Source organism: Megalobrama amblycephala, linkage group LG6 (genome assembly GCF_018812025.1).
Source record: "Megalobrama amblycephala isolate DHTTF-2021 linkage group LG6, ASM1881202v1, whole genome shotgun sequence".
NCBI classification, from domain to species: Eukaryota; Metazoa; Chordata; class Actinopteri; order Cypriniformes; family Xenocyprididae; genus Megalobrama; species Megalobrama amblycephala.
Genome location: NC_063049.1, coordinates 40470059 through 40496718, shown reverse-complemented (window position 1 = coordinate 40496718; position 26660 = coordinate 40470059). Strand labels below are relative to the sequence as shown.

The 26660-nt window shown below is 36.9% G+C and overlaps 2 protein-coding genes across 2 annotated transcripts in view; one reads left to right on the top strand and one right to left on the bottom strand.

Annotated features, from left to right (window-relative positions):
- lrp2a (low density lipoprotein receptor-related protein 2a) overlaps positions 1-12948 on the bottom strand; it is a 117128-nt gene extending 104180 nt beyond the window's left edge. The window contains 1 exon segment of the mRNA XM_048194618.1: positions 12713-12948. Within this exon segment, the coding sequence (XP_048050575.1) occupies positions 12713-12899 (187 nt within the window). The 5' untranslated portion in view covers positions 12900-12948.
- Positions 12949-17108: 4160 nt separating this feature from the next.
- Positions 17109-25237, top strand: zgc:172182 (coiled-coil domain-containing protein 89). Its single transcript, XM_048192421.1, has 7 exons — positions 17109-17430; positions 20594-21066; positions 21197-21327; positions 22806-22942; positions 23363-23439; positions 24682-24781; positions 24863-25237. The coding sequence occupies exons 1-7, from the start codon at positions 17371-17373 to the stop codon at positions 24947-24949; spliced, it is 1065 nt and encodes a 354-aa protein (XP_048048378.1). The 5' UTR covers positions 17109-17370; the 3' UTR covers positions 24950-25237.
- The last annotated feature ends 1423 nt before the right edge of the window (positions 25238-26660 follow it).

The window sequence follows — 26660 nt, the reverse complement described above, 5'->3', positions numbered from 1 at the left end:
CCTTCCCCGACAGGCTCCAGGACATATCGACACCATCAGCAGAGTTCAGCAGAGGAGCCCTCTGTCAGGGCCGTCGGTCGGACTAGCGGAATGTGGGATTCTGATTGTCTCTCGCTGACACTGATGAATGGTGCATGCTGTTCCTTGTCAGAAATGTAATTAGGATAAATATCGGTACCGGGTGGTACCGTAGCCCTTACACCCAAATTCCAAAAGCATAGGGAGATGCAAGGTGGAATGACGTGGTGAAGGGCTGGAGGGTTGGAGAGTGGGTGAGTGAGTATGTCTTATCACCAGTTACCTAAACACACACACACACACACACAGTCTACTGGTCAAATGTATGTGATATTCCCAAAAAGAAGCTGCAGGAGTCAAATTTAGAAGTTCCTAGTACTTAAAATTAAACAAATGCCCCATAATTATTTGATTCAATCAATGAAATTCAACCAATGAAAAGTTCTACCAATAATTTCAATTTTCATGCATAAAGTTTTTGTCAAGCAAAACATTAAAAGGATAAAAAAAAAATCCAACATCTTATTTTTGCATGCTCTCTGAATGCAGGTTTAGTCATAATTAGGATTAGGAATTTGAATAAACTTCCTAGTATAACTTATCCTGCATTGTTTGTGCTACAGGAATGATCCTTGAAACCAACGTGTTAGGAAAAGGTGTTAAACCAAGCTGATCTCATGGGAAAGTGTAAGTATTTTATGAGGTGGCAATTTCGTACGAATTCATATGATGTGAATCATAGGAAAATGTAAAAATGTTAGCCACCAATTGGCCAAAATGTAAAATAGTTGCCATGGGATTGTGTTGTTAAACTACTTTTCTAAGTGACCAAACTTACAATTTTCACCTGGCTGACCTAAATTCATACTGAAATCTAAATACCAGAATATCACAGATGTTAGATTTGTAGGCTTTTTTGACTTAGGCCAATGAGCAACCACATAGCAACACCCTAGCAACAACCCAGAACATGCTACAGAACCAGTTGCATAGCAACATTTAAGCAACTGCACCAGAACATTATAACAATTGCATAGCAACACTTTAGCAACCACACAAAACATTCCACCAGTTGCATAGCAAAACCCTGGTAACCATCCGAGAAAAAAATCTAGTGCATAGCAACACTCTAGCAACCACCCAGAACATCCTTCCAATTACATAGCAATGCTTTAGCAGCCACCCAAAACATTCTATCAACTGCATGGCAGACACTCTAGTAACCACTCAGAACATCCTACCAATTGCATTGCAAAACCCAAGCAACCACCCAAAACAGTCAACCCACTGCATGGCAGACACTCTAGCAACCACTCAGAACATCCTACAAATTGCATAGCAATGCCCAAGCAACCACCCAAAACAGTCTACCAACTGCATATCAACACTCTAGTAACCACCTAGAACATTCTAACAACTGCATAGCAACACTTTAGCAACCCACCCAAAACATTCAACTATTGTAAGACCCTTGCAACTACCAAAAACACACTACCAGTTGCATATCAAAAACCTGGCAACCACCCAAAACATTTAACCAAACTGCATAGAAATGCCCTAGCAACCACCCTGAACATCCTACCAATTGCATAGCAACACCCAAGCAACTACCCAAAACAGTCTACCAACTGCATATCAACACTCTAGCAACCACCCAGAACATTCCAACAATTGCATAGCAACACCCAAGCAACCACTCAAAACAGTCAACCAACTGCATGGCAGACACTCTAGCAACCACTCAGAACATCCTACCAATTGCATTGCAAAACCCAAGCAACCACCCAAAACAGTCTACCAACTGCATATCAACACTCTAGCAACCACCCAGAACATCCTACAAATTGCATAGCAACACTCAAGCAACCACCCAAAACAGTCAACCAACTGTATGGCAGACACTCTAGCAACCACTCAGAACATCCTACAAATTGCATAGCAACGCCCAAGCAACCACTCAAAACAGTCTTCCAACTGCATATCAACACTCTAGCAACCACCTAGAACATTCTAACAACTGCATAGCAACACTTTAGCAACCTACCCAAAACATTCAACTATTGTAAGGCCCTTGCAACCACCAAAAACACACTACCAGTTGCATATCAAAAACCTGGCAACCACCCAAAACATTTAACCAAACTGCATAGAAACGCCCAAGCAACCACCCTGAACATCCTACCAACTGCATAGCAACACCCAAGCAACTACCCAAAACTAGCAACCACTCAAAACAGTCAACCAAGTGCATGGCAGACACTCTAGCAACCACCCAGAACATCCTACAAATTGCAAAGCAACGCCCAAGCAATCACCCCAAAACAGTCTACCAACTGCATATCAACAACACTCTAGCAAACACCTAGAACATTCTAACAACTGCATAGCAACACTTTAGCAACCCACCCAAAACATTCAACTATTGTAAGGCCCTTGCAACCACCAAAAACACACTACCAGTTGCATATCAAAAACCTGGCAACCACCCAAAACATTTAACCAAACTGCATAGAAACGCCCTAGCAACCACCCTGATCATCCTACCAATTGCATAGCAACACCCAAGCAACTACCCAAAACAGTCTACCAACTGCATATCAACACTCTAGCAACCACCCAGAACTTTCCAACAATTGCATAGCAACGCCCAAGCAACCACTCAAAACAGTCAACCAAGTGCATGGCAGACACTCTAGCAACCACTCAGAACATCCTACAAATTGCATAGCAACGCCCAAGCAACCACTCAAAACAGTCTACCAACTGCATATCAACACTCTAGCAAACACCTAGAACATTCTAACAACTGCATAGGAACACTTTAGCAACCCACCCAAAACATTCAACTATTGTAAGGCCCTTGCAACCACCAAAAACACACTACCAGTTGCATATCAAAAACCTGGCAACCAACCAAAACATTTAAACAAATTGCATAGCAACACCCTAGCAACCACCCTGAACATTCTACCAATTGCATAGCAAAACAGTGGCAGCCATCCTTGACACCCTAGCATTGTGGCAGCAAGTTTTGTGTATAAACATTTTAAATAAACATTTAATAATCACAAAAGAACGCATACAATGTTTTACTTATTCTAATGTTAACAAATACAACATTTGATTTCCATAATGTATTAGTAAATGTTGAAATTAACATTAACTAATAAATGCTGCAGAAGTATTGTTAATTCTTACTTCACGCTAACTAAAGTAGTTAACTAATGTTAACTAATCAAACCTTATTGTAAAGTGTTACCAAATAAGCATAATATAATTATTTAAAGTGTACTTCTCACAGGTCAGAGAAAGATGTTAAAAAATATTTTTAAACAACAACAAAAACAGAATTTTATATTTTCTGACTGTAAAATCCATTTGCTGGATCTCAATAAGAGCCTAACGCTGATCCACACCTGCTATTACATCACACTACAATGATAGTGATCCTCCAAACAAAAAGTTACTTCAGATGAGTAAAGAAAGCATTTTGAACAGTGACAATTACTCTAATAAACACTGACCTCAATAAATGATCATGTACAAGAAGGTTTTTCATTTGAATTTTTCATGAAGCATGGCAGTTTGGATCGGCTGAAACAAGAATCTTATCTGACCCGCTGCCTTTTAGGAAACTCGTGTGACTCAGTCAAACAGCTCGCCTGCCAATAAGAAACTGAGAACTGGGCTAAACTACATTATGAGGTCATCGTTGACATTTAGCTAACCAGTAACCTTCTGTAAAATCTGAAGTAATATGTTTAGACATCCGACTGACAAAAAAATTTGTCTTACAATGCAATAAAATAATCTCTAAATGGTTGGAGGAACAACTCCCTCTTGTTGTGAGACATGGCAGGTTGGATGTGTTTAAAGGAATAGTTAATCCAGAAATGCCATACAAAACCAGTTTATAGTAACAATGACTTTTAGGCTCTGAAAGAGACAAATATTCCAAAAATCCCTTTTCTTTTCCATAGAAAAAATAAATGCAAAAGAGTTTGCATTGAATACATTTTACTTTTGGGAGAACTATTGCTTTAAATGTGCTGTGTAACAAACTCTGCAACTGCTTCTGTATGCAGGTAAAATATTACTCTCAAATAAATACCTCTTCAATATTAATTTAGAGCAAAAACATAATATCATAGTAGACAGCATGTTGGTTCTCTGCCATTGCAAAACAAATATTGTATTAGCAGGGCATTTATTATGTATGAGTCAGAAGTTTATCAGCCTCGTTCCCTGTGATGTACTCTTTAATAATGGATTTCGTCCTCTGCCAGAAGGCCACGGGGGTCTGCGCTTGAGCCGCGGCGCTAAAAGCTCAGCGAGGGCCTCCTCATAGCGAGAGGTCTAGACCAAACACCACAGCAAACGCTTTTAAAGCATGCCAGCCAAATGGGCTTCCTTTTTAACTCCTTCGGCAGCCAATTGGGAAACGAGCCTTTTTCCTGCTCAGTTTACTAATGATAAAATTGCTGCTCTACTCGCTCAAAGGAACCCTTTGTTGGTAGGACATGATCCCGGAGGTTTCAGCAGCGTCTGTAACGCACAGGTAGACAATTGGCATATACAGGATCTGGGAGGTAAGACGCTCTTACTGACACCCGCTCGCAAGTAATAGAATTTTAAACATCAGCCATCGACTGTTTCCGCACGCGCTGCCAGAAAGGGAATAAGATGCATCGCGTCAAGGTTCAAAAAAACCACACAAACGCAAAATACATTTTATACTTGATTTTCACAAGGGTTATTATCGTTAGCTCAAACTAAAACCATTTAAAAATTCATTACTTGAAATAAAATAAATAATCAAAAAATTTTTTTTGTAATATTTCAGATCTTACTCTCATTTAGGTTAAGTTCTAAACTAACTAAAACTAATAAATAAAAAATTAATTCAAAATATTAAATTGGTATATTAAAAGTTTAGTTCACCCAAAAATGAAAATGATCCCATGATTTACTCAGCCTCATCTTCTTTCAGATGAACACAATTGGAGTTATATTTAAAAATATCCTGGCTCCTTCTGAAGTGAAGTGATGGGTTTTTCTAAAAATATTTAAAACTTTATTTGTGGTGGAAGAGTGACCTCTGACCTGACGCATGATGTAATGATGAACGTGGAAGCGCAGAGGATAGAGCAAAACAAAACACTGGTCATGAATTAGAAGTCTAAAATGAGAATTTTTAAAAAGAAATGTCGGAGAGAAGAGGAGCTGTTCGTTTGAACCGCGAGAGGCATCTAAGCTTATGCTACTCCTACATCCTACGTTATACATTGCGTAGTATGTGTACGGTCATCCGCTGAAAGCCAGTTATTTGAATTTATAAAGTTTTAAATATGGATATTTTTCTTACAAAAACGCATCGCTTTGCTACAAAAGGCCTTTATTAAAGGGTTAGTTCACCCAAAAATTAATGTTGTTCCACACCCATAAGACCTTCGTTCATCTTCGTAACACAAATTAAGATACTGCCAAAGTCACGTGATTTCAGTAAATGAGGCTTCATTACGTCATAAGTGTTTCGAAACGTTTCGAAATTTCAATGGGGAGCGTGACTTTGGCAGTATGATACACGCTCCGAACCACTGATTCGAAACAAAAGATTCGTAAAGCTTCACGAAGCAGTGTTTTGAAATCGTCCATCTCTAGATATTCTTGAATAAAGTCGTTATTTTGGGTTTTTTGACGCACAAAAAGTATTCTCGTCGCTTCATAACATTAAGGTTGAACCACTGCAGTCACATGAACTGTTTTAAATGTCTTTAGTAGCTTTCTGGGCATCTGAAAGTGTAAATTAACTTGCTGGCAATGCAGGCCTCATTGAGCCATTGGATTTTATCAAAAATATATCTTAATCTGTGTTCTGAAGATGAATGAAGGTCTTACGGGAGTGGAACTGCATGAGGGTGAGTAATTAATGACAGAATTTTCATTTTTGGGTGAACTAACCCTTTAACCCCCTGGAGCCGTATGGATTATTTTTTTAATGGATGGATGGATATTTTTGGGCTTCAAAATCTCTGCCCCCCTCCCCCCACTACCATTATAAAGCTTGGAAGAGCCAGGATATTTTGAAATATATCTCCGATTGTGTTTGTCTTAAAAGAAGACAGTCATATACACCTAGAATGGCTTGAGGGTGAGTAAATCATGGGATAATTTTAATTTTTGTGCAAACTATCCCAAATAACAGTGATTTTTCTCTCTCAGATGAATTGTTTTCTCTCAGTTTAGCAATATGAATCAGCTATACATCAGCCTAACAGCTTTTAACAACCTTTGCCAAGAGCCGAAACCTATCCGCCGACACCATCGTAAATAAAGCCAGCATTTCCTGACAGTATCAGCAACTGGGAAAACCGACAGGTAAAGTGAACAGCGGCAGGCCTATCCTATTCCTGCACTCAACAAAACGAAGCATTTAGCCCCGTAATTTCCTGGGGTGTCTTTAAAAGGGTTTTATTTGGACGTCTTAACTAAGATCGCACGAATGACAACAGTTATGCGATTGTCCCCGGCCGGCCATTGTGAGGAGAGCGGCTTGTATTATGCAAATGATGGGGTCTGAGCTTGTTTTTCCTTCCTTCATTAATGTCTTTGCTTACTCTGTTTTGTTCCGTTTGCTGTTTCCTTTTTTGCCCCCCTCCATCCCTGTCTCCTCTCTGGGCATGTCTTTTCTAATTAGCCAACTTAAACCCTCAGCAGGCAAGAATCCCCAAAACTATCTGAGGAGAAAAACAAGGACGCGCCAACGTCGGGCCACAAAGAGAGTGCGGTGGAGGAATTTTCATTAGAATGAAGCCTCCCAAAGGCTTAGACCCCACTGTGAGACCACAATGGCACAATGGCCTGGCTGGCGGGGCTGCAGCCCTATAACTGAAAGTGTCAGCACGCCAAAAGGGCCGATGGAGACGGATAACAGAATGGGGGAATACAGTAGAGCTTCCTGCGAGAAAGAAAGCCGAAAAGAGGCCCCCGGAGCCCATCCTCCTCCATTCTGCCATCCCTCTTTCCTTCAAAAAACTAAAGGCACTTGCCAGCCACTAGCCCCCCAAAACATCTCTTTCCAGTCCCGCGGGGGCCATGGGAGAGGTGCCGCTTCTTTCATCAATGCCGCCTTGTTTTGGGGGCGGCTGGAGTGAATGCATGCGCAGGAATGGCTGGCAGAGCCCAGTGCCAGGGCTGGCCGGCCATACCGCGGAGCGGAGTGCCGCAGCCCATTTCATATGGAAATGGACGACGCAGAATGCAGTCAATTGCTTTACAACTGACTTTGGCTCGCAGTCGTAGAGAAAGGACCTACTGGTACGCGAAGGCGGCTTGGCATTGGCCGCGAGTGGAAAGGAGGCAAACATAGAGTCGGGAAGCCTATTAAACCATTCAGATCAGCGCCGCTGACTCCCGTTAGAAACTTTACAATGAATTAGCTATATGTAACTGTGCCCGTAATTTCAACAAATGTGTTAGTTCCAGAATCTACAGGCAAACATGTCATAGTGTAAAAAAAAAAAAAAAAAAAAAGCATACAGCAATCAGTAAACGATAAAGTTTTTTTTACAGCATTTATTCATCTAATTTGAATCTATAAATATGCTATTCATTGTTCATTGTTAATACATGCACTGTAGAAAAGAATTGTTGGTTTAACTTAAAAAAGTAAGTTACCTGGTTGCCTTTTTGAGTTCATTGAAATAAAAAATTTGAATAATACAATAAAGACGATTGGGTTAGTCATCAGAAACTCAAAATATTATGTTATCTGAACCACATTAATTATTTAAGTTGATTTTATAAAAGAAAAAAATCATGAAAATACTTTTTTTACAGTGTGTTTAAAATGCATTAATAAATGCAGAAATTACAATTAAGCTAGATTATTAATAAATGCTGTAAAAGCATTTAGCAGGGGTTTTGTTATTGTTAACTAAAGCTAAAGGCATAAAGCATACTTTAAAGCATACATAAAAAAACATGAACTGAAATAAAATATAAAAAAAAAAAAAAAACTTTATTTCAGGTAGATGTCAACATTTATCATTTAGTTTAAATTGAAGTACTAAAATAACTAAAACTAAAAACAATACAGATATTTAAAAAAAACTAAATAATGACAACAAAATTACTAAAACGTTAACTAAAATTAAAAAATAAAAACGTAAAATATAAAAATAAAATCTAATTCAAAATATGAACAAAAACAATAATAGTATTTCGATGATACTAAAATACCACTGCATTTTTTTTGCACCACAATTCATTAACTAATGTTGATGAATAACATATTTTTAGCTTATTTTTAACTTTAGATTTTTGGGTGAACTATTCCATTAAAGGAAAACAATGAAAATATATCATCATTTACTTTGTTGGAAGAGACAAAATGAGACAGTGGGGTCCAAAACAACATGGACTGCATGAGCTAAAAAATACATTTCTTTTAGGTTCACAGAAGAAAGAAGATCATACAAGTTTGGAAGGACACAAGGATGAGTAAATGATCACAGGCTCTTCATTTCTGGGTGAACTATATCACTTTTAAGATACAATGATTTACAATACACTCTCACTCAATCGAATGCTGTCAAACGCAAACACCAACACACAGGCCTCTCAGCTTCCTGATGGCATTGTGGCAGTGACTAATACGGCCACTGAGGGTGCTGTTTACTCTGAGAGGATTAGAAGTCTTCATTAGTGCCAACTGTGTTAACTTCTGTTCCTGTTGCACCTCTGTTGCTCAAGGACTTACACCGGAAAGGCCCAGAAGCATGCGTGAGGTTTAAGGAGCACGTGCAGAACAGGAAAAATGGGATTGCGGTATTTTCTCACAGTTCAAAATGCGGACGTCATTACTGTTTGTTTAGCTTGTTCACACATTTCTGTAATAACCTACACGCAGAAATGATCACCAAAAAGTCGTGGCATTCTTTCTAGAACAATAAACAAAGACGCTTGAAAGCCGTGCTACTTAGCAGACACATTTTCACGGCCATAGCTGAACACTTTTAGTAAGTTTTAAAATACTTTGGACAAGAAGAACCAGCTTATGTGACTTTCGTTACAAGTGTTTTCAGAGTTGCAACAATTACTGGCCACTTTTTAAGCAGCCTTCAATCTATAAGTTTCCCATTCATTTGCTTTATAAGGATTTCAAAACATTTTTCAATTAAAAAGTTATAAGCCTTGAACCAAACCATCCAGCTCTGAGATGAATCACAACAGTACATTTAATTTGAAGCAAAAAGTGTTTGAAAATCTACTTATCCCATGCAGAATTGCAAATGAAGTTATAAACTATGGTATAAAATACATAATAGTCAAATCAAATTTATTTGCATTGCACTTTTCACAATTGTTTCAAAGCTGTTTTTCAGAAAATTATGATGTTAATGTTGGTAATATCTTAATGTTAGTCACATTTAGCAGATGAGCTCACGATTAGTTTACAACAATATATAAACAATCATGCAACCGAGATTTGCTATATAGCATCTGTATGCAGATAAAGTTGGACATACTCATATATCCAGCTTTATATATAGAGCTTTGCAATAATATAAACAATCACGCAGCCGAGATTTGCTATATAGTGTATATCGGTTTCACATGAATATACACTCTAAACAATGCTGAGGTTGAAAATAAACAAACCCAGCGGTTGGTTTAAATGTTTGACCAATCTGCTGGGCAGTTTTATTTAACTCAACTATTGTTTAAAAATGACTGTATGTCTGGCTTAAAATGAACCCAAAATAGGTTGGAAATTAAAAATCAGACACATAATTACTAGAGGCGACAATAATAATCAAAAGGTGAACATTTACTAATAAGCCATTCAATAATTGTTTATTGTTTAATTATTCTTCGTTTAACTTATTAATAAATGTTCATTTATATAACATATTATTAAATGTTCTGAAATTTTGGGTTCATTTAAGCAAGCAATATGGTAATTTTTAAACAATAGTTGAGTTCAATAAAAACTACCCAGCAGGTTGGACAAAAGGTTGGGTCAAAACAACCCAATTGCTGGGTTTGTCCATTTTCAACCCAACTTGGGTTGTTTTTAGCCCAGCATTTTTTAAAGTCTAATATAGGTGTTTGGATAAAATTAATATACTTATATATTCAACTGTATATACAGAACAATTTAATGTACATTTTGCAATGATATAAACAATCATGCAGCGAATGGGTTGTTTTAACCCAGCGGTTGGGTTAAATGTTTGCTCAATCTGCTGGGTAGTTTTATTTAACTCAACTATTATTTAAAAATTACTGTATTGTTGTTTAAAATGAACCCAAAGTATGTTGAAAATCAACATTTATTAATGTTTAAATACATTTACATTTATTAATAAGTTAAACGAAGAATAATTAAACGATAAACATTTATTGAATGGCTTATTAGTAAATGTTCACCTTTTGATTATTGTCGCCTCTAGTAATTATGTGTCTGATTTTTAATTTCCAACCTATTTTGAGTTCATTTTAAGCCAGACATATAGTCATTTTTAAACAATAGTTGAGTTAAATAAAACTTCCCAGCAGGTTTGGCAAACATTTAACCCAACCACTGGGTTAAAACAACCCAATCGCTGGGTTTGTCCATTTTCAACCCAACTTGGGTTGTTTTAAAACCAGTATTTTTTAGAGCGTACGTATATATTTATATATCCAACTGTAAATACAGACCTGTGTGATAATATAGTTTACATTTTGCGACAATATAAACAATCACACAGCCAATATTTGCTATACAGTAAATATTGCTTTAAATGAGTACACTGTTTGTATGCAGAAAAAGTTGGATGTCAGCCTACTATATATATATATATATATATATATATAACTAAATAAATTCATATATTGCTGGGCGATAATAATTTTGCGACGATATAAAGTGAAGTTTATTGTGTTTAAAGACATTATTCTCTCTGGAAGCAACGAATAGGATTTTTACTTCTGTTGCGCTTTATAAACGAAGTCCACTACAAAAGTGTTTCTTCACCAAAAGTTATGCACTTTAAAGCTTGCTGACAGCCAGGTTCAGATAAGGTCCTCTGTCCAGCATCAAACTGATTTCCTCTCTTGATTTGGTGTATGGAAATCCTGTAACAGATCATGAGGCCTCTCACTGATCCACATCTGATTGAGCCTACTGAATGAGATATCATTGTTCGCTGATCTTCACGGTATTGTCTGCACCCATGGCTGCACATAATAAAAAAAAGACTGTGAATGTGACACTGAGTGAACGTGTCCTATTAATCATTACAGTCCAAAAATGGCTAAAACGTGACTGCACAGCAAGCTGTTGGAAAAACAAGTTATGAATCGGCAGCATCATCACATTTGCAGGCAATGGGTAACGCATGGATGTAAATATTAATTTATACATAAACGCTTTCACAAGGTGGTGTCAAAACATATTTAAATTGTGCCAACTCAATAGAAGTCCCAAGTTTAAAATAAAATTCATCATGTTTAAACAAGGTAACGAGTAACTACCTTTTAAGACCTTTGACCCCCAGGTCTGAAATTGAGAGCTAGAGGAACCAACAGGAAGTGAAGCTCAGCGGATTAGAGAAAGTAACCTGTCCCCCTCCATCGAGACCCTTTTGGTCATTTCCTCCGAAACACATGCTGAATAAAGCTGGATTACAGGAACTCATTCCTGGCTCGCATTTCTGAGGAGATCAATCAAGGCTAACTTAAGCCTGATGCAAACATAGCAGTATGAATTCCCAAAAAGACTGCGATTTTGACACCTCGAGGTCACAAAATACTATCATGCATACTTTTCTGAACGCAAACATCCCAATTCTCCCCATAAACAAAGTCGGCAAATGAACACTATTGAGAATCTAATAAAGTCACCCTTAGCTCATTTTCACTAGGTCAACAACACAGTGTTTCGTGAGCAAGCAGTGGTCATCCTGAGCGGCAGCTGCAGAGTAATTAGTTGCTTGATTCACATAAGAAGCTTACATGCTAAGGGTTGGGCAAAAAGAAAGCAGATTACAATTCGAGGAGCTCTAGCCATGCAACCACACATTTTGCACCAGAGGAACCTGTCTGGCTGAGAAACCTACTGCAAAATGCACGTCTCAAACTCCACAGCAGACTGTTTAAGTCTTTCAGAAACAGGCCTGAGAGCAGAAATGCGGTGAATTTGCTTTGTACCAGCAGCTTGGGGTCTGCTGAAGAGATTGTCTTCAAGTCACATGCTCGTCTCTGTTACCTAGCAACGCCAAAGCCCATGCAAAAGTTCTCCGAGAACCTCAAATCTGTCTGAGGGAGGCTTTGTGCGACAATTCTCATTAAAACTAATTTATTTAAAGAAAATACTCTTGTTCGGTCACGAATAGTGATTATTTTCACAAATCTAACGTTGTTTTGCGCTTAAAGCCGTTCATTCTAGTGCGCATAAATAACAATGCTGTTAGATAACACCGTTATTCCCACGAATAAATGAGCGATTGTTTATTTCCTAAACAAACAATGAGCTTCTAGTTTTCCACAGTTATGTAGGACAATTAAACTTGAATATTTATTGTGTTATTACGCGGAGAAACTTGCCTATTGTTATATATATATATATATATATATATATATAAAAAAAGTCCGTTATACGCACCATATATCTAAAACAAACATGATACTAAACATGTTAACCTACCTTGACAATCGCAATGAAGAGCGCATAAAGTTATAATGAGCAGTAGTTGTAGGCGCATTCTGACGCACGGTCCCGGCTGGTGTGTCCAGCCCCTCATGAAGCCGGCCAGATGGAGCTCTTGGGACTGAGATGCAGTGAAGTGGCTCTTACTCACTTGTCCCGGGCTGATGAAAAAGGGCGTAACCATGACGCTCCCCCTCAGCTCGACCCACAGGATCAAATCCTTAACTGGCTCCCAGGAACCTGTTGAGCTCATTGACTTGCCTACATAATGTGTGGATTGCGAAACAGTCACAGTATGAGAAATATTTACTCGTATTATTGCTGTTGTAAGCTAATAGTAATAAAATGATAATAACTTATTTATTAATTATTATTGCACCTGTTGCTGCTTTGCACGCCCACTGATTCTGCAACAAAAGGAATGGTAGGTTAAGAAAATTAGATCTTATGATCAAGTTGATTGTACGTGATATATTTGTATATATGCATATTTTGAGAGATTATCTGATGCACTGACTGTAACTATTGGCAATTTTACTTCACATTTAAATGGTTAGTTCACCCAAAAATGAAAATTATGTAATTATTTACTCACCCTCATGTCATTCCAAACCCTTTCGTTCATCTTTATTTACAAAATATTAAAGTTCCCCTGAAATCAAAATTTAAGTTTTTTAGATTTTAGTATAAATATGTTAGGCTTAAAGGGTTAGTTCACCCAAAAATGAAAATAATGTCATTTATTACTCCACACCCGTAAGTCCTTTGTTAATCTTCGGAACACAAATTAAGATATTTTTGATGAAATCCGATGGCTCAGTGAGGCCTGCATAGCCAGCAATGACATTTCCTCTCTCAAGATCCATAAAGGTACTAAAAACATATTTAAATCAGTTCATGTGAGTACAGTGGTTCAATATTAATATTATAAAGCGACGAGAATACAAAATAACGACTTATATAGTGATGGCCGATTTCAAAACACTGCTTCAGGAAGCTTCGGAACGTTATGAATCAGTCTATCGAATCATGATTCAGATCGCGTGTCAAACTGCCAACGGCTAAAATCATGTGACTTTGGCGCTCCAAACCGCTGATTCGATATACTGATTCATTATGCTCCGAAGCTTCCTGAAGCAGTGTTTTGAAATCGGCCATCACTATACAAGTCGTTATTTTGTTTTTTTGGCTCACCAAAAAATATTCTCGTCGCTTTATAATATTAATATTGAACCACTGTACTCACATGAACTGATTTAAATATGTTTTTAGTACATTAATGGATCTTGAGAGAGGAAATGTCATTGCTGGCTATATGGAGGCTTCACTGAGCCATCGGATTTCATCAAAAATATCTTAATTTGTGTTCCGAAGATGAACGAAGGTCTTACGGTGGTGTGGAACGACATGAGGGTGAGTAATAAATGACATTATTTTAATTTTTGGGTTATGAATAAGCTGGCGTGTTCCAAAAACAATGACAAAATTCACATTTAGGAGATATAAGCATTCAAAACTTACAGTCTCTCACTTCCGCTAAAATGGATCACGTATTTTCATGACATCACATCGCACTTCAGTTTCTCATCAAATCTTCTGTCCAATCAAATGCTCTCTAGAATCTGAAGTCCCGCCTCCTCCTTCACTCTGCTGCGGCTGAAATCGGTGATTTATTCACACATTTACTAGTTTCTACATGGTGAATGGCACATAGTGCACTATATAGAGAATAAGGAACGATTCAGACAGTGTAAATATGCTTTCCTTTGATGCGAATGAAGTCCGTTTTCACGTTAGTGTCGTGAACTGCCGCAGCGCGAGCACAGTCTGCTCCGGTTCAGAGACACGAGAGCACAGAGCGGATCATATCCACGGACCGCGAGTCGGCTCAGACCACAAAAGGTATCAGACCCATTTGAATTCTGCACAGAATGCTGTATATTAAAGCGATATAAAGGACATTAGGAGGAGAAACGGTTAGAGATTAGAAGGAAACTGAGGTTTTACTGAGTTTAACAGCTCTGGCCGAGCTGTAACATAAACAAAATGCTATTGGTGAGGCTATTCGATATATATATTTAAATGTTTATTCCTGTGAAATTTTTTTTTTCATGCCTTAAAATAGCTTGAATGTAACACCCTTGCCTAATTTAATATACGCTGATCAATAAATATGCAAATTAGCTCCACCTCCACTTGCTCACGCCAGCTCAGAGATCCACTCGGTCAACTTACTGAGGTAAACGCTGCACAATAGTATCACTTTTTACAATATCGGACACATAACGGTAATTAATATGATTAGCCTTTTGCTTGACTGTTATCAAACAGCTAATAATGTGTTGCTAATGTTACACAAACCATGTTCCCGTTTTCCATGTCAGAGTCAGACAGCTGGCCGCAACCATGTCTTGAACACTGGGGGGGACCAATTTTTTTTATTTTTTTTTTATTTTTATAAAGCATGAAAAAGAACAGTAAAGGAAATTCTAGGTCTAATTCTAGTTGGGAAATAATCATTTTTAAACTATTTGCAAATAATATTTGTATTAAAAAATATGCACACATGTACTTGTGTATGCCTAATATGTCAAATTATGTAAAACGTTTCTTGACTTGTCACATTAAGTTAGGAATTACACGAATCACGTAGCCTTAAAGGGTTAGTTCACCCAAAAATGAAAATAATGTCATTTATTACTCACCCTCATGTCATTCCACACCTGTAAGACGAAGAATTTTCAGAACACAAATTAAGATATTTTTGATGAAATCCTATGGCTCAGTGAGGCCTGCATAGACAGCAATGGTACTTCCTCTCTCAAGATCCATAAAGGTACTAAAAACATATTTAAATCAGTTCATGTGAGTACAGTGGTTCAATATTAACATCAGATTTCATCAAAAATATCTTAATTTGTGTTCCAAAGATGAACGAAGGTCTTACGGGTGTGGAACGAGATGAGGGTGAGTAATAAATGACATTATTTTCATTTTTGACCCTTTAATGATAAGCTAAAGCCCGCCGGCATGTTGACGTGATTGGTTACAAGTTAGTTTGTGATGTCACAGACACCAGCGATTTCAAACCGAGGGTCTTTTTTCACTGCAGTTTTAAAGAGAAAATACTCAGGAATGGTGTTGACTTATGAATTTGCACATGGTTTGTCTTAAAGCATATTAAAAACACCATATAGACATATAAACAACATTAAAAACTTGATTTTCACCACAGGGGGACTTTAAAAAAACAATTGCGCAAAAAACAAAGTTCTCGCGTCACTTCTTAAAATTGAGGTTAAACCACTGGAGTCACATGGATTACTTTAATGATGTCTTTACTAGCTTTCGGGGGCTTGAAAGAGACAGAAAGCTCTCAGACTTCATTAAAAAGATTTGTGTTCTGAAGATGAACGAAAGTCTTACAGGTTTGAAACGACGTGTGGGTGATTAATTAAGCTGGTGATCAGCCACCTAATGACCAGCTTGCAACAGTTAACCAGTTAGAAAACAACTACTGTTACAAAAGACACAGCTAATATCTTAACCTGTATTTTCCAGAAGGGATAGCAGGCATCAACCACCATTGGCAATGGACATTTAAAAAAACAAACAAACAACAAAAAACATAATGGTCTACCATTAATTTTGCTTTAGTAACTGGAACATGTTAGTTTGTGCTTCTAATATGTATTACAGCAACAGGCTAAATCAATAATGACAACTTGACTGTAGTCTGCTGTGAATCCAGCAGTGAAGCTTTGCAAAAAAAGAGGCTTATTATTTTAAATTATCATTAATTATAATAACGCATAACCCACAACTGTCTGTGGTTCTCAAGACTGAGCACAAGTTCATGTTTTCAATAGGCTGAGTAGGTCATTTCAGCATTGTAGGCAATACTAAAATAATGCAGAACACTGTTTTAAATGTGTTACTTAAGGTCAGCAGGTTTCTATAGGGAGTCAGTCTGGTCAAAGATCACATGCTTGGCTAATAAATGATTCTTTTTGCATAGTTGCATAAAGATTTGTTGTGTTAAAGTGAGTATTTTATGTGCAAAACGTTTAATATGATTCTCACTTTAAAAAAATAAAGAGTTCACACTCTAAATAGTGCTCAAAACCACTCCAAAAGAACAGCGTGGGAGACCAACCAGTTTAAGCTAGTTTAAGATGTCTTTTTTCCCAACTGAGCATAATTAATGCTAATCAAAATCATTCTTTAGAAATAATCCTTTATTATTTACCCTAAAGCAAAAGTGTAAAGCAATTCCAACTGCACCAAGTATCTTCATACACTTTAAAGAGGAGTCATGGCGACATCTAGTGGTGATACTACAGCACTACACCTGCATTTTAGCCCAATCTGCTTAACCTGAGGGGAAAACACAAAATAGACATCTGGATCAAAAATGCGTGTCAGATATGTTTGTCGAATTTTGGAATACTGAATTACATTCTTAAATTTAGGTTATCGAAGAGGAAAAATACGCGAAATAATCGCGACTGAATTCGCTGTTGCTAGGGGCAACCGGCGAAACTTTGTATAGCCTCAAACCGTCGGATCACTGCAGCTCATTGCGGCTGAGACGCCTTTGTGAAGAAATCTGATTTTTTTTTCTTTCTGCAACACACAGCCTTGGAAGATTCAACATGACATCTCCTCGGAAAATCCAAATAGACCTCAAAACGATGATCAAAGACACTAAACAGGTACGTTTGAGAGCCCGTGACGTTCATACAAAACTGTTTACGCCCATTTCAGCAACTGACACGCATGATCTCATGATCGATTAGCGACTGTTTTGATTTTGCATCTGTGGTAAAATTGTAGTTTAAAACATAATTCTCTCAAGCAATAACAAAGCAACTGGTGGTGCATTTCATTACTGAGCGATTTCGGGGTTTTATATCATTTTTTGTTTAAATTTATGACTATTAACGTTACTTGTTTAATATCTGAGACGTCATACTACACTTGCTTTAAAACCAGTAACGTTAGTTCCCGATAGGGAAAACATACCGGGGCTAGTTGTCACATTTTTACCCCAGTGAACATTTTTCATGGGTTTATGTTTTTCCCCTCATTCGAATTTTGGTGACACCTCGAAGACTTGGGACATTTCCAGAGATATTTAAAAAAAAAGTTCAGATAACACACATTGACCTTTTGTGATAAAATACCCCAGTGGCGTCACAAAAAAACCTTGCGTTAAATAGCAAAATGCAAGCAAAAACAGCAAAAATGTCAAGTGTAACGTTAAAGGTGCAATATGTAAGATTTTTGCAGTAAAATATCCAAAAATTACTAGGCCAGTGTTATATATTTACTTTGTACTTACAATTGTACTTAAAATATCCCAAATGTTTCCAACTATTTGTAAATGGTGAGAAAATTGCAATTTTAACCAAGGCTCTGGGACGTGTGAGGAGTCGCCTGTCAATTGCGTCATACCCGCGTTACCATCGGTTTCCGGTTTTATTTTGTAAAAACCATGGAAACACCAAAGACTTTAATATTTACATGTTTTAATAGACAAGGGAACAACTGTTTGGTTAGGTTTATAGATAGAGAACTATTGTTATATAGCTCAACACGTTTAGTCTTTTTGTTTAAATCTAATTTTCTTGATTTTTTGCGAGTACCATGCTTTACCACGCTTCAGAGAAAAACACTATTTTGTCAAGTAGCTAACATAGCATAATCAAATGCAGCTTTATTTTTAGTAACAGTAATACAGCATTTTCATGCTTCATTGCATGCCATTTGTCAACACAAGCCATCCAGCATTTAATATATTTTAAAATCCATCTATCTTACTGCAGTGTGTAACAGTGTCTCAAAGCAGCCGCCAAGAGAACGCACAGAGTAACGTTATAACATCATTTTCAACACACTCATATGTATCTAATATGATAAACAGAGCTGCGTTACCTCATACTCATGACCGGAAAAGTGGAAACGGCGCCGGCGACTGTGACATAATAAAAGTTCTGCTGCTCGTGAGGCGTGTGTTGCGCAATCGCTCCAGCTCCTCGTTCAGCTCCCACAACACTCGCTCCTGCACTGCTTCATACTACAGTAACGTTAATAATCACATCCATGAACATGATTTCTTCCTGAGTCCTATCCCGATTATTTTGCACCGACTGTGAGGTGAAGACCACATGTCCCAAGATTCTGCGCTCAAACTTTCCGTCATCAAGCTACGCCTTTGTTTTGAATAGGCTTCTAGCGGACAAAAATCTTACATATTACACCTTTAACTTACAAAAATACAAAACGCCCATTACTAGTGTTACCGAGTTTTATTGAACACAATAAAACCACACTGGGATACACAAGGCAAGCAAAAGTCAAATAGGATGACAGATATTAAATGAAAGGTAAGGTTGACATGTGTTTGCAAAACTGGGGTAATTGTTTTAAATTAAATAAATATTTTGTTACAGAACTGTAATATTTCTTGCCCAAAACAATAGCTTTTCGAAACATTGCTTCGTATTCGTGAAGCTTTGAAACTTTTGTGAATCTTTGATTCAGAATGCGTATCAAACTACCACAGTCACGTGATTTCAGTAAACGAGACTTTGATTTTTTTTTACCTGATCTCTGATTGATTTTATAAATTTATAGACATTTTTGTTGACACATTTGTAAAATAAAAAGGAAGAATTGAATCAACTCAATTCTTGAACAAACTCTTGGTTAAAAAAACAAGAACAATTTAATAAAATTACACATATTATACCGACACTACATATTTAATGGTATTAGATAATTTGTTTATTGCATTTAATAAAGTCATTATCAATAAAACATTTGCATTTTGTTTCTAAAATGTTTTTCATGCATATTTGAGCAGAGTTTTTGATGCTTTTACACCATTCTGACCAGCAGGCGTCATCAGCGTGTGACGTTTCGAGCGATTCAAAAGAATGAATCAATTTGCAAAGCAATTGGTTCAGTTGATTCAAAGTTTCGAAAAGCTTCACTTCTCCCATCACTGCAGGCCACGAGTAGTGCAAAAAAAAAAGGGAATTTTATTTTAAGGGTTGACATCAAAAATAAAAAAAATAGTTGTCCCTGATAAACAATTACTAAATCAAAAAAAAACAAAAAAACAGACAAAAACTGACCCAAACAAGGATCATACAAACAGGATATAGACAATCAAAGGGAGTCAAAAGCATCTTGCCGTCAAACATCCCGATTTGTACAAAGAATTTAAAGAGCGACAGGTTAGTGTGATACCAGCATTATGTTTATGCTCTCAAACAATAAATGAGTGTTATTTATTTATTTTACTCGTGCAAGCAGAACTCCGAAAAGAGGTATATTATTGAGTCTTAGTTTAATAAGTGATATCTGGTTGCAAAAATAAAATTAATTTAAAAATACATAAATATGTGAAGCGTATACAGTTATTTTAAACCAATTTATGCTTTAATAACATTGCTCTAATTATTTACAGTAATATAATTTTTCAATAATCTTACTGTCAAAAATAATGTATAAAAAAAAATAACAGCCAATAATTTACATTTTTATTGAGCATGAAAATAATAAACATTAAAATTTATATTAAATCTAACCCTAACTTCATGGCAATGAAGCTCAAATCCAGAATTATCAGCCTGCACACTGGTGAAGAAAGAAGTTCTGTCATATGTTATTTATTTGCTTTTCCTGCTGTTTTAGGTTTTTGCCATAGTATCGTTTAAGTATTGGTATCGTGATATTTAAGTTGGGTATCGTATCAAAGTCAAAATTTTGGTATCGTGACAACACTAATCTCTTGTGTTGTTGAATATAATGATAACTGAAATTGTATTAGCTCAGGTTTAACCCCCGGATCTTAATCTTTCCTATAAGGATATGGATGATGTGCACCAAGCCCTGGAAAAACTCAGAAGTCTCTCCCAGGAAGAGAGGACAGAGGCAGAAGTGCTGCGTTCAAGAATCGACGAGCAGTCTACTCTCATCTGCATCCTGAAACAGAGAGCAGACGAGATGCTTCTGCGCTGTCAGGCTCTGGAGAAGATCAACACAGAGCTGGAGAACCTGAGAGCCAATGTGCAGGTGGAGCTGGAGAACGAGAGGAAGAAATCCGAACTGCTGGAGCAGAGATTCATGCACCTGGCCTCCAATCACAGAGAGCTGATCAACTTCAAGAACGAGTACAAAAGCCAGAATGCGAAGCTGGAGAAAGAGAATGAGAGACTCAGAAAGGAAAATGAAACGCTATTCAGCGAGGAAGTGCAAGAAAAAGAGGAGACGATCCTCAAACTGACCCAAGAGCTCAAGGACTTGGCAGAGCAACATAAGATACTAGAAACGGAGTATCAGTAAGTTTCAGTCTGTTCTGGAAGTGAAAACTTCAAGGCCACTGAAAAAGTGGATGATCATTGTTTACTTTAAATGATTCAGTGAAATAAGTACAGTAAGTATATTAGTCACTCTTTATGATCCCAACAGGGAGAAAACAACAGGTTTCCAGATTAAACTGAAAGAACTGATCAACCTCCATCAGATCAAAGAGGCATCTTTGAAGAACGAACTAAGCGACACACAAAAACAGCTGAAGAATGCTGTAGAGATGTGTGCAGGTACGCTTTCAGTATTTTACCACTGCATAAACTATTCTAGTAATAAGAATCACAGTTGTAGTTTTTGCAAATTACATTTAAAATGATGGTTCTCAACTGGTGGGTCAGAGCCCAAAAACAGGCTGCAGGTCTGTTCTGATAGGATTCTGGGAAAAATTACAGTAAGTGCAAATATTAAAATGCAACTAATGAAATAGTTAGTTTAGCAAAATAATTAAGCTTGTCAATTTCTTATTAATGAGAAAACACAAGAAATATGTGTTGACGTAAAAGATTGTTTAAATTGATCTAATAATGTGTTGGGTTTTAAGGACATATATGTTCACTTTTGTAGGCTAAACAGTTTTGAATCTGTTTGGTCGCCACATGGTGTTAAATGTAAAATATCCTGAATCAAAATAAGTTGAGAAGCACTTATTTAAAAGATGCGAGCTTCGACAAATAACTCTAAATTTGTGTAGTTTGACTACTTGTTGCTGGCACACTGTTAAAGGTGCCCTAGATTTAATAATTGAATTTATCTTGGCATAGTTAAATAACAAGAGTTCAGTACATGGAAATGACATACAGTGAGTCTCAAACACCGTTGTTTCCTTCTTCTTATATAAATCTAATTTGTGCAAAAGACCTCTGAAGAACAGGCGAATCTCAACATAACACTGACTGTTACGTAACAGTCGGGATCATTAATATGCACGCCCCCAATATTTGCATATGCCAGCTCATGTTCAAGGCATTACACAAGGGAAGCCAGTATTAACGTATGGATCTGTGCACAGCTGAATCATCAGACTAGGTAAGCAAGCAAGAACAATAGCGAAAAATGGCAGATGGAGCGATAATAACTGACATGATCCGTGATATCATGATATTTTTACTGATATTTGTAAATTGCCTTTCTAAATGTTTTGTTAGCATGTTGCTAATGTACTGTTAAATGTGGTTAAAGTTACCATCGTTTCTTACTGTATTCACGGAGACAAGAGTCATTGTTATTTTCATTATTAAACACTTGCAGTCTGTATAATTCATAAACACAACTTCATTCTTTATAAATCTCTCCAACAGTGTGTAATGTTAGCTTTAGCCACGGAGCACTATCAAACTCATTCAGAATCAAATATAAACATCCAAATAAATACTATACTTGCGCGATTAAACATGCTGCATGACGAACACTTTGTAAGTATCCCTTTTGAGGGTTATATTAGCTGTGTGAACTTTGTTTATGCTGTTTAAGGCAAGCGCGAGTTCCAGGGGCGGGGAGCACGAGAATTTAAAGGGGCCGCAGCCTAAATCAGCGCATAGTTAATGATACCCCAAAATAGGCAGTTAAAAAAATGAATAAAAAAAATCTATGAGGTATTTTGTGCTGAAACTTCACAGACACATTCAGGGGACACCTTAGACTTATATTACATCTTTTAAAAAGACGTTCTACGGCACCTTTAAACACATCACACATTTCTTTCCAACAGAGTTGGATCTCAAACTAAGACAAACACAGGAAAAAGAATCAATGCGAGAGACAGACACTCAGGAAAGACTGGAGAAACTCATGAAGGAAAAGGATGAGCTAATCGATCTCTCTGTGCAGCGGGGCAAAGTTATTCTGGTAAGCAATGGGACAAATGTTTAATGTTCAGATTTATCATGAATCATTCATTACATCACTGTATTTTTTCAGATTGAGATGTAGGCCACGTTCACACAGCAGCAGAATATAGTTGTCAGTCCTGTATTTAAGTTAGTCTTGTATAAAAGTTACTGTGGGTTAATGAAGATCTGTTGGATGAACTTGTGGTTCGATTGGACTCTTGGGTCAAAAGTGATAAGATTTTATAGACATCGCCATCTTTAATATTACTTTGGTCACTGTCGCTATGATTACTGGTAAGAGAAAACGGGCTTGACTTCCGTTGTACGTTCATACAGACAGTATTTGAGATGCTACTCTAAGTTGCTGTGTGAATGGGACATATCAAGACTGACAGTGTGAACGTAGCTGTAATGATTTCACTGCAATGTGCTACAGGACAAACAAGCTGAAATTCAGGAGCTGGAGAGGAAAAGGCAGGAAGCTGAGAATGGCAGACTAGATGCAGAGAACAGGTATGAATTTAAAATAAACACATTTTTAATTAAGATTTTTATGCTTAATTAGTGGACTTTTTTTATAAATAGCACATGTCATCTGTAAGTTGCTCCAACCCTGTAATATTTTCTTTCTTCCTTCTATGAATCATAATATTTGATGAGAGTTCGCACTGTTAGAGATCTCACTATCAAACAATATTTTTATTATCTTTCAAATTTGTAAAAAAAAAAAAGAAAAAAAAAAGGTAATTAGATAAATAAAAATATAATATAACATTGACCAGTGCTGTCCCAGTCATGGGAAATCCCCTTAACCATTGAAAGGATACTATGACAAAGATATTGCTTTCCTCATTCAAACTGATTTTTTCCCCATTAATATACGATTGACCTGAAGAATGAAAGCTGTATCATACACTTGGAAATATATGAGCAATATTACACTCATAGCCATGCAAAATGGCTCTATATCAGACATTTATTTTATATTATATATATATATATATATATATATATATATATATATATAATTCAAGCAGTTTTCAAGTACCTTTTCATAAATATTGCTGTTTTCAAGGACTTAAATTCAAATTCAAAAAGTCAAATTCAAGTACTTCACGCACTTTAAGCATGTAAGAAAGTAGAAAATGAATAAGGGACCATTTACACAGAATGTGTTTTTGCATTTCACTGCTCTATTTTCCATTGCTTTTCTATTTAAAGATCCAATGTGTAATATTTAGGAGGATCTATTGACAAAAATGCAATATAATATACATAACTATGTTTTTAATGGTGTATAAAGACCTTACATAATGAACCATTATGTTTTTATTACCTTAGAATAAGCCATTTCTATCTACATACACCGCAGGTCCCTTTACATCAGAGTCACCATTTTGCGCCAACATGTGTCTACAGTAGCCCTAAATGGACAAACTGCTCTACAGAGTGCGTTTGCTTGACTAAACACATGCTAGACAGACGTGTTTGACAGCTGCGCTCATGTCTTTTGCAGTATCTTGTGCATGGAACTGTGTTCTAAAAAGTAAAAAAAAAAATTTAAATTCTTTTTTTTGAGGGTAAATTTGGGTGAACTACTCATTTGCCTTAAACCAACATGATAGACAAAAAGATTGGTTCAAAATATTTGACTCTCTTTACCACTTTGATTTTCAACTCGCAAATGAAATAAACATTGTCCATAAAATAGTGCATTATTTCCTCAATTTGTCTCTCTCATGTGTTTTAAATCAGGTTTGAAAAGGAAGCAGCAGCCGTGAACAGTGAGTTAAGAGTGAAGGAACTGCAGGATGCCTTAGAGAGGGCAGAGGACACCTGCGATGAGTTGAAAAAGGTCTGTTAAAAAAAGCCTGTATGTACATTGGACATTTCGGTCTCAGTGACATCTCAATGTTTTTACATCTCACACTTTTAGGCGTTTGAGGCATTTAAAAAGCACAGCAGTGAACTGCTTGAAAAGGAGAAGGATTTAAACTGCAAACTTCGCCACATGGTCATCTGAGTCATCCATCCCATTTACAGTGCATTTCTACCATAAAAGTCAGCCATTATAAAGCAAAACTCACTCACTTCCTGCTCTGACAGCTGAGCTGGATCATCACACTTGGAGTGGTTGTACAGTATATAATGAACCAGCAGACAAGGATGAGGTGAGAACGTCTTCCGTCAGTAGAGGGCAGTGTAATGTGTTTCTGTAGGGCAAAAGTGGGTTTGTTGGTAGTTTGCAAATAGGTTGTTTTGGCTGAACTGTGACTTTTTGAAATAAAAAAAAATAACATTTTTAAACTTCCACTATTGTTCGGTGTCCCCTCGCACAGGTTCTTGATGGTCGTGATTATTAGAGAATCACCTGATCATGATTTGGCCTGTCATGATTTTGAGTTTTGTGCTGATGATTAATTCTCATACAAATAACTGCAATTAAGGATTTCATTCTGATTTGGTCATGTCACTTACAGTGTAAGCCTAATACATTATTTTTTACTTGGAATCATATATAATAATAAAAATTGTAATAAAATAGGCAGTCGTTCGTCTTTGCGTCATTACACCCAGCTAGTAGGCTATTGTGGAGGATGCTGCAGGTGACACAGATCATTTATAGCCTTTTCTCACAGCAGCAGCAATAATAAAAATGATCATTTTGATGGAGGATTGTAATCCAAATGACAATCATCAGTGACAACTCACCTGTAGTCAAAAGCAAAAGACTGGCTACAAAAATTGAAATCTACAGGTAACGCTAATATACACTAAATAAACATAGTCACGCAATGCTTATGTTTTTAACATTGACAATTTGAGAACAAAGTATAACAGTAATAATAATTTTGCACGGTTTGATGTGATCCGAGATAAGCGATCGTTAGATTTAATCACCATTGGTGATTTATTGAAATGCTTTTTTCTCAGTTGGTCAGAACAAAAGTGGCAGACATGTTTTGTTCAGATGACATTTTCCGATGAAAATTCTTGTTTTGGTCATACTTCCAAGATGAATCTGCAATTAAGTACTGTATCCACCGGTGCGGTGACTGACAACAAACATTAGATTCATCCGCTCTGAGGAGACGTGTCGATGCACAACCCACGTAAAGATGATAATTCCGCAAATAGCTGCAATTGCAGGCTTCAAACAGAGATGGCGACAAATAGGCAAAACTTACGCACTGCAGCTTTAAAGGAATAGTTTGCCCAAAAAAGACAATTCTGTCATTATTTACTCACCGTCATGTTGTCAAGAAAACTATATTTAGATTTTTTTTTCTCTAGTGTTCCAGTGTTCTTTGATATATATATATATATATATATATATATATATATATATATATATATATTTATTAGGGATGCCACAATTCTCAATATAATATTGAACCGTTCGGTACGACATCCACGGTTCAATACGCGCTTGTGAATTGCGGTTTTTCGGTTTTACGTTTAAATAATTTATGTGCATTTTATTTCTCTCCGAATTGACTGTTTGTGTGTGCCTGTAAGTCTACGAGTACTCCTCCCCGCGAGTAAATATTCAATCACTATGCTGTAAAGTTAGGGGGCGCTGAACCATCATTCCACACTTTAACATGGCGAGCGGCGGGGAAGTGAGGCTACAGTACGAGGAAGCGCCGGCGTCTTTCAAATCCGTGGTGTGGAGACATTTCGGTTTTGCCGTTGAGTATAATCAAAGACTATAGAATAACACAAGACGCGTC

What these genes read in the sequence shown, in the direction of transcription:
- zgc:172182 (XM_048192421.1), top strand. Translation starts at nt 17,371, where the DNA reads ATGACATCTCCTCGGAAAATCCAAATAGACCTCAAAACGATGATCAAA. An exon ending in AGCGGGGCAAAGTTATTCTG is followed by an intron (nt 22,943 to 23,362) that starts GTAAGCAATGGG and finishes AATGTGCTACAG; the next exon opens with GACAAACAAGCTGAAATTCA. An exon ending in CCTGCGATGAGTTGAAAAAG is followed by an intron (nt 24,782 to 24,862) that starts GTCTGTTAAAAA and finishes TCACACTTTTAG; the next exon opens with GCGTTTGAGGCATTTAAAAA.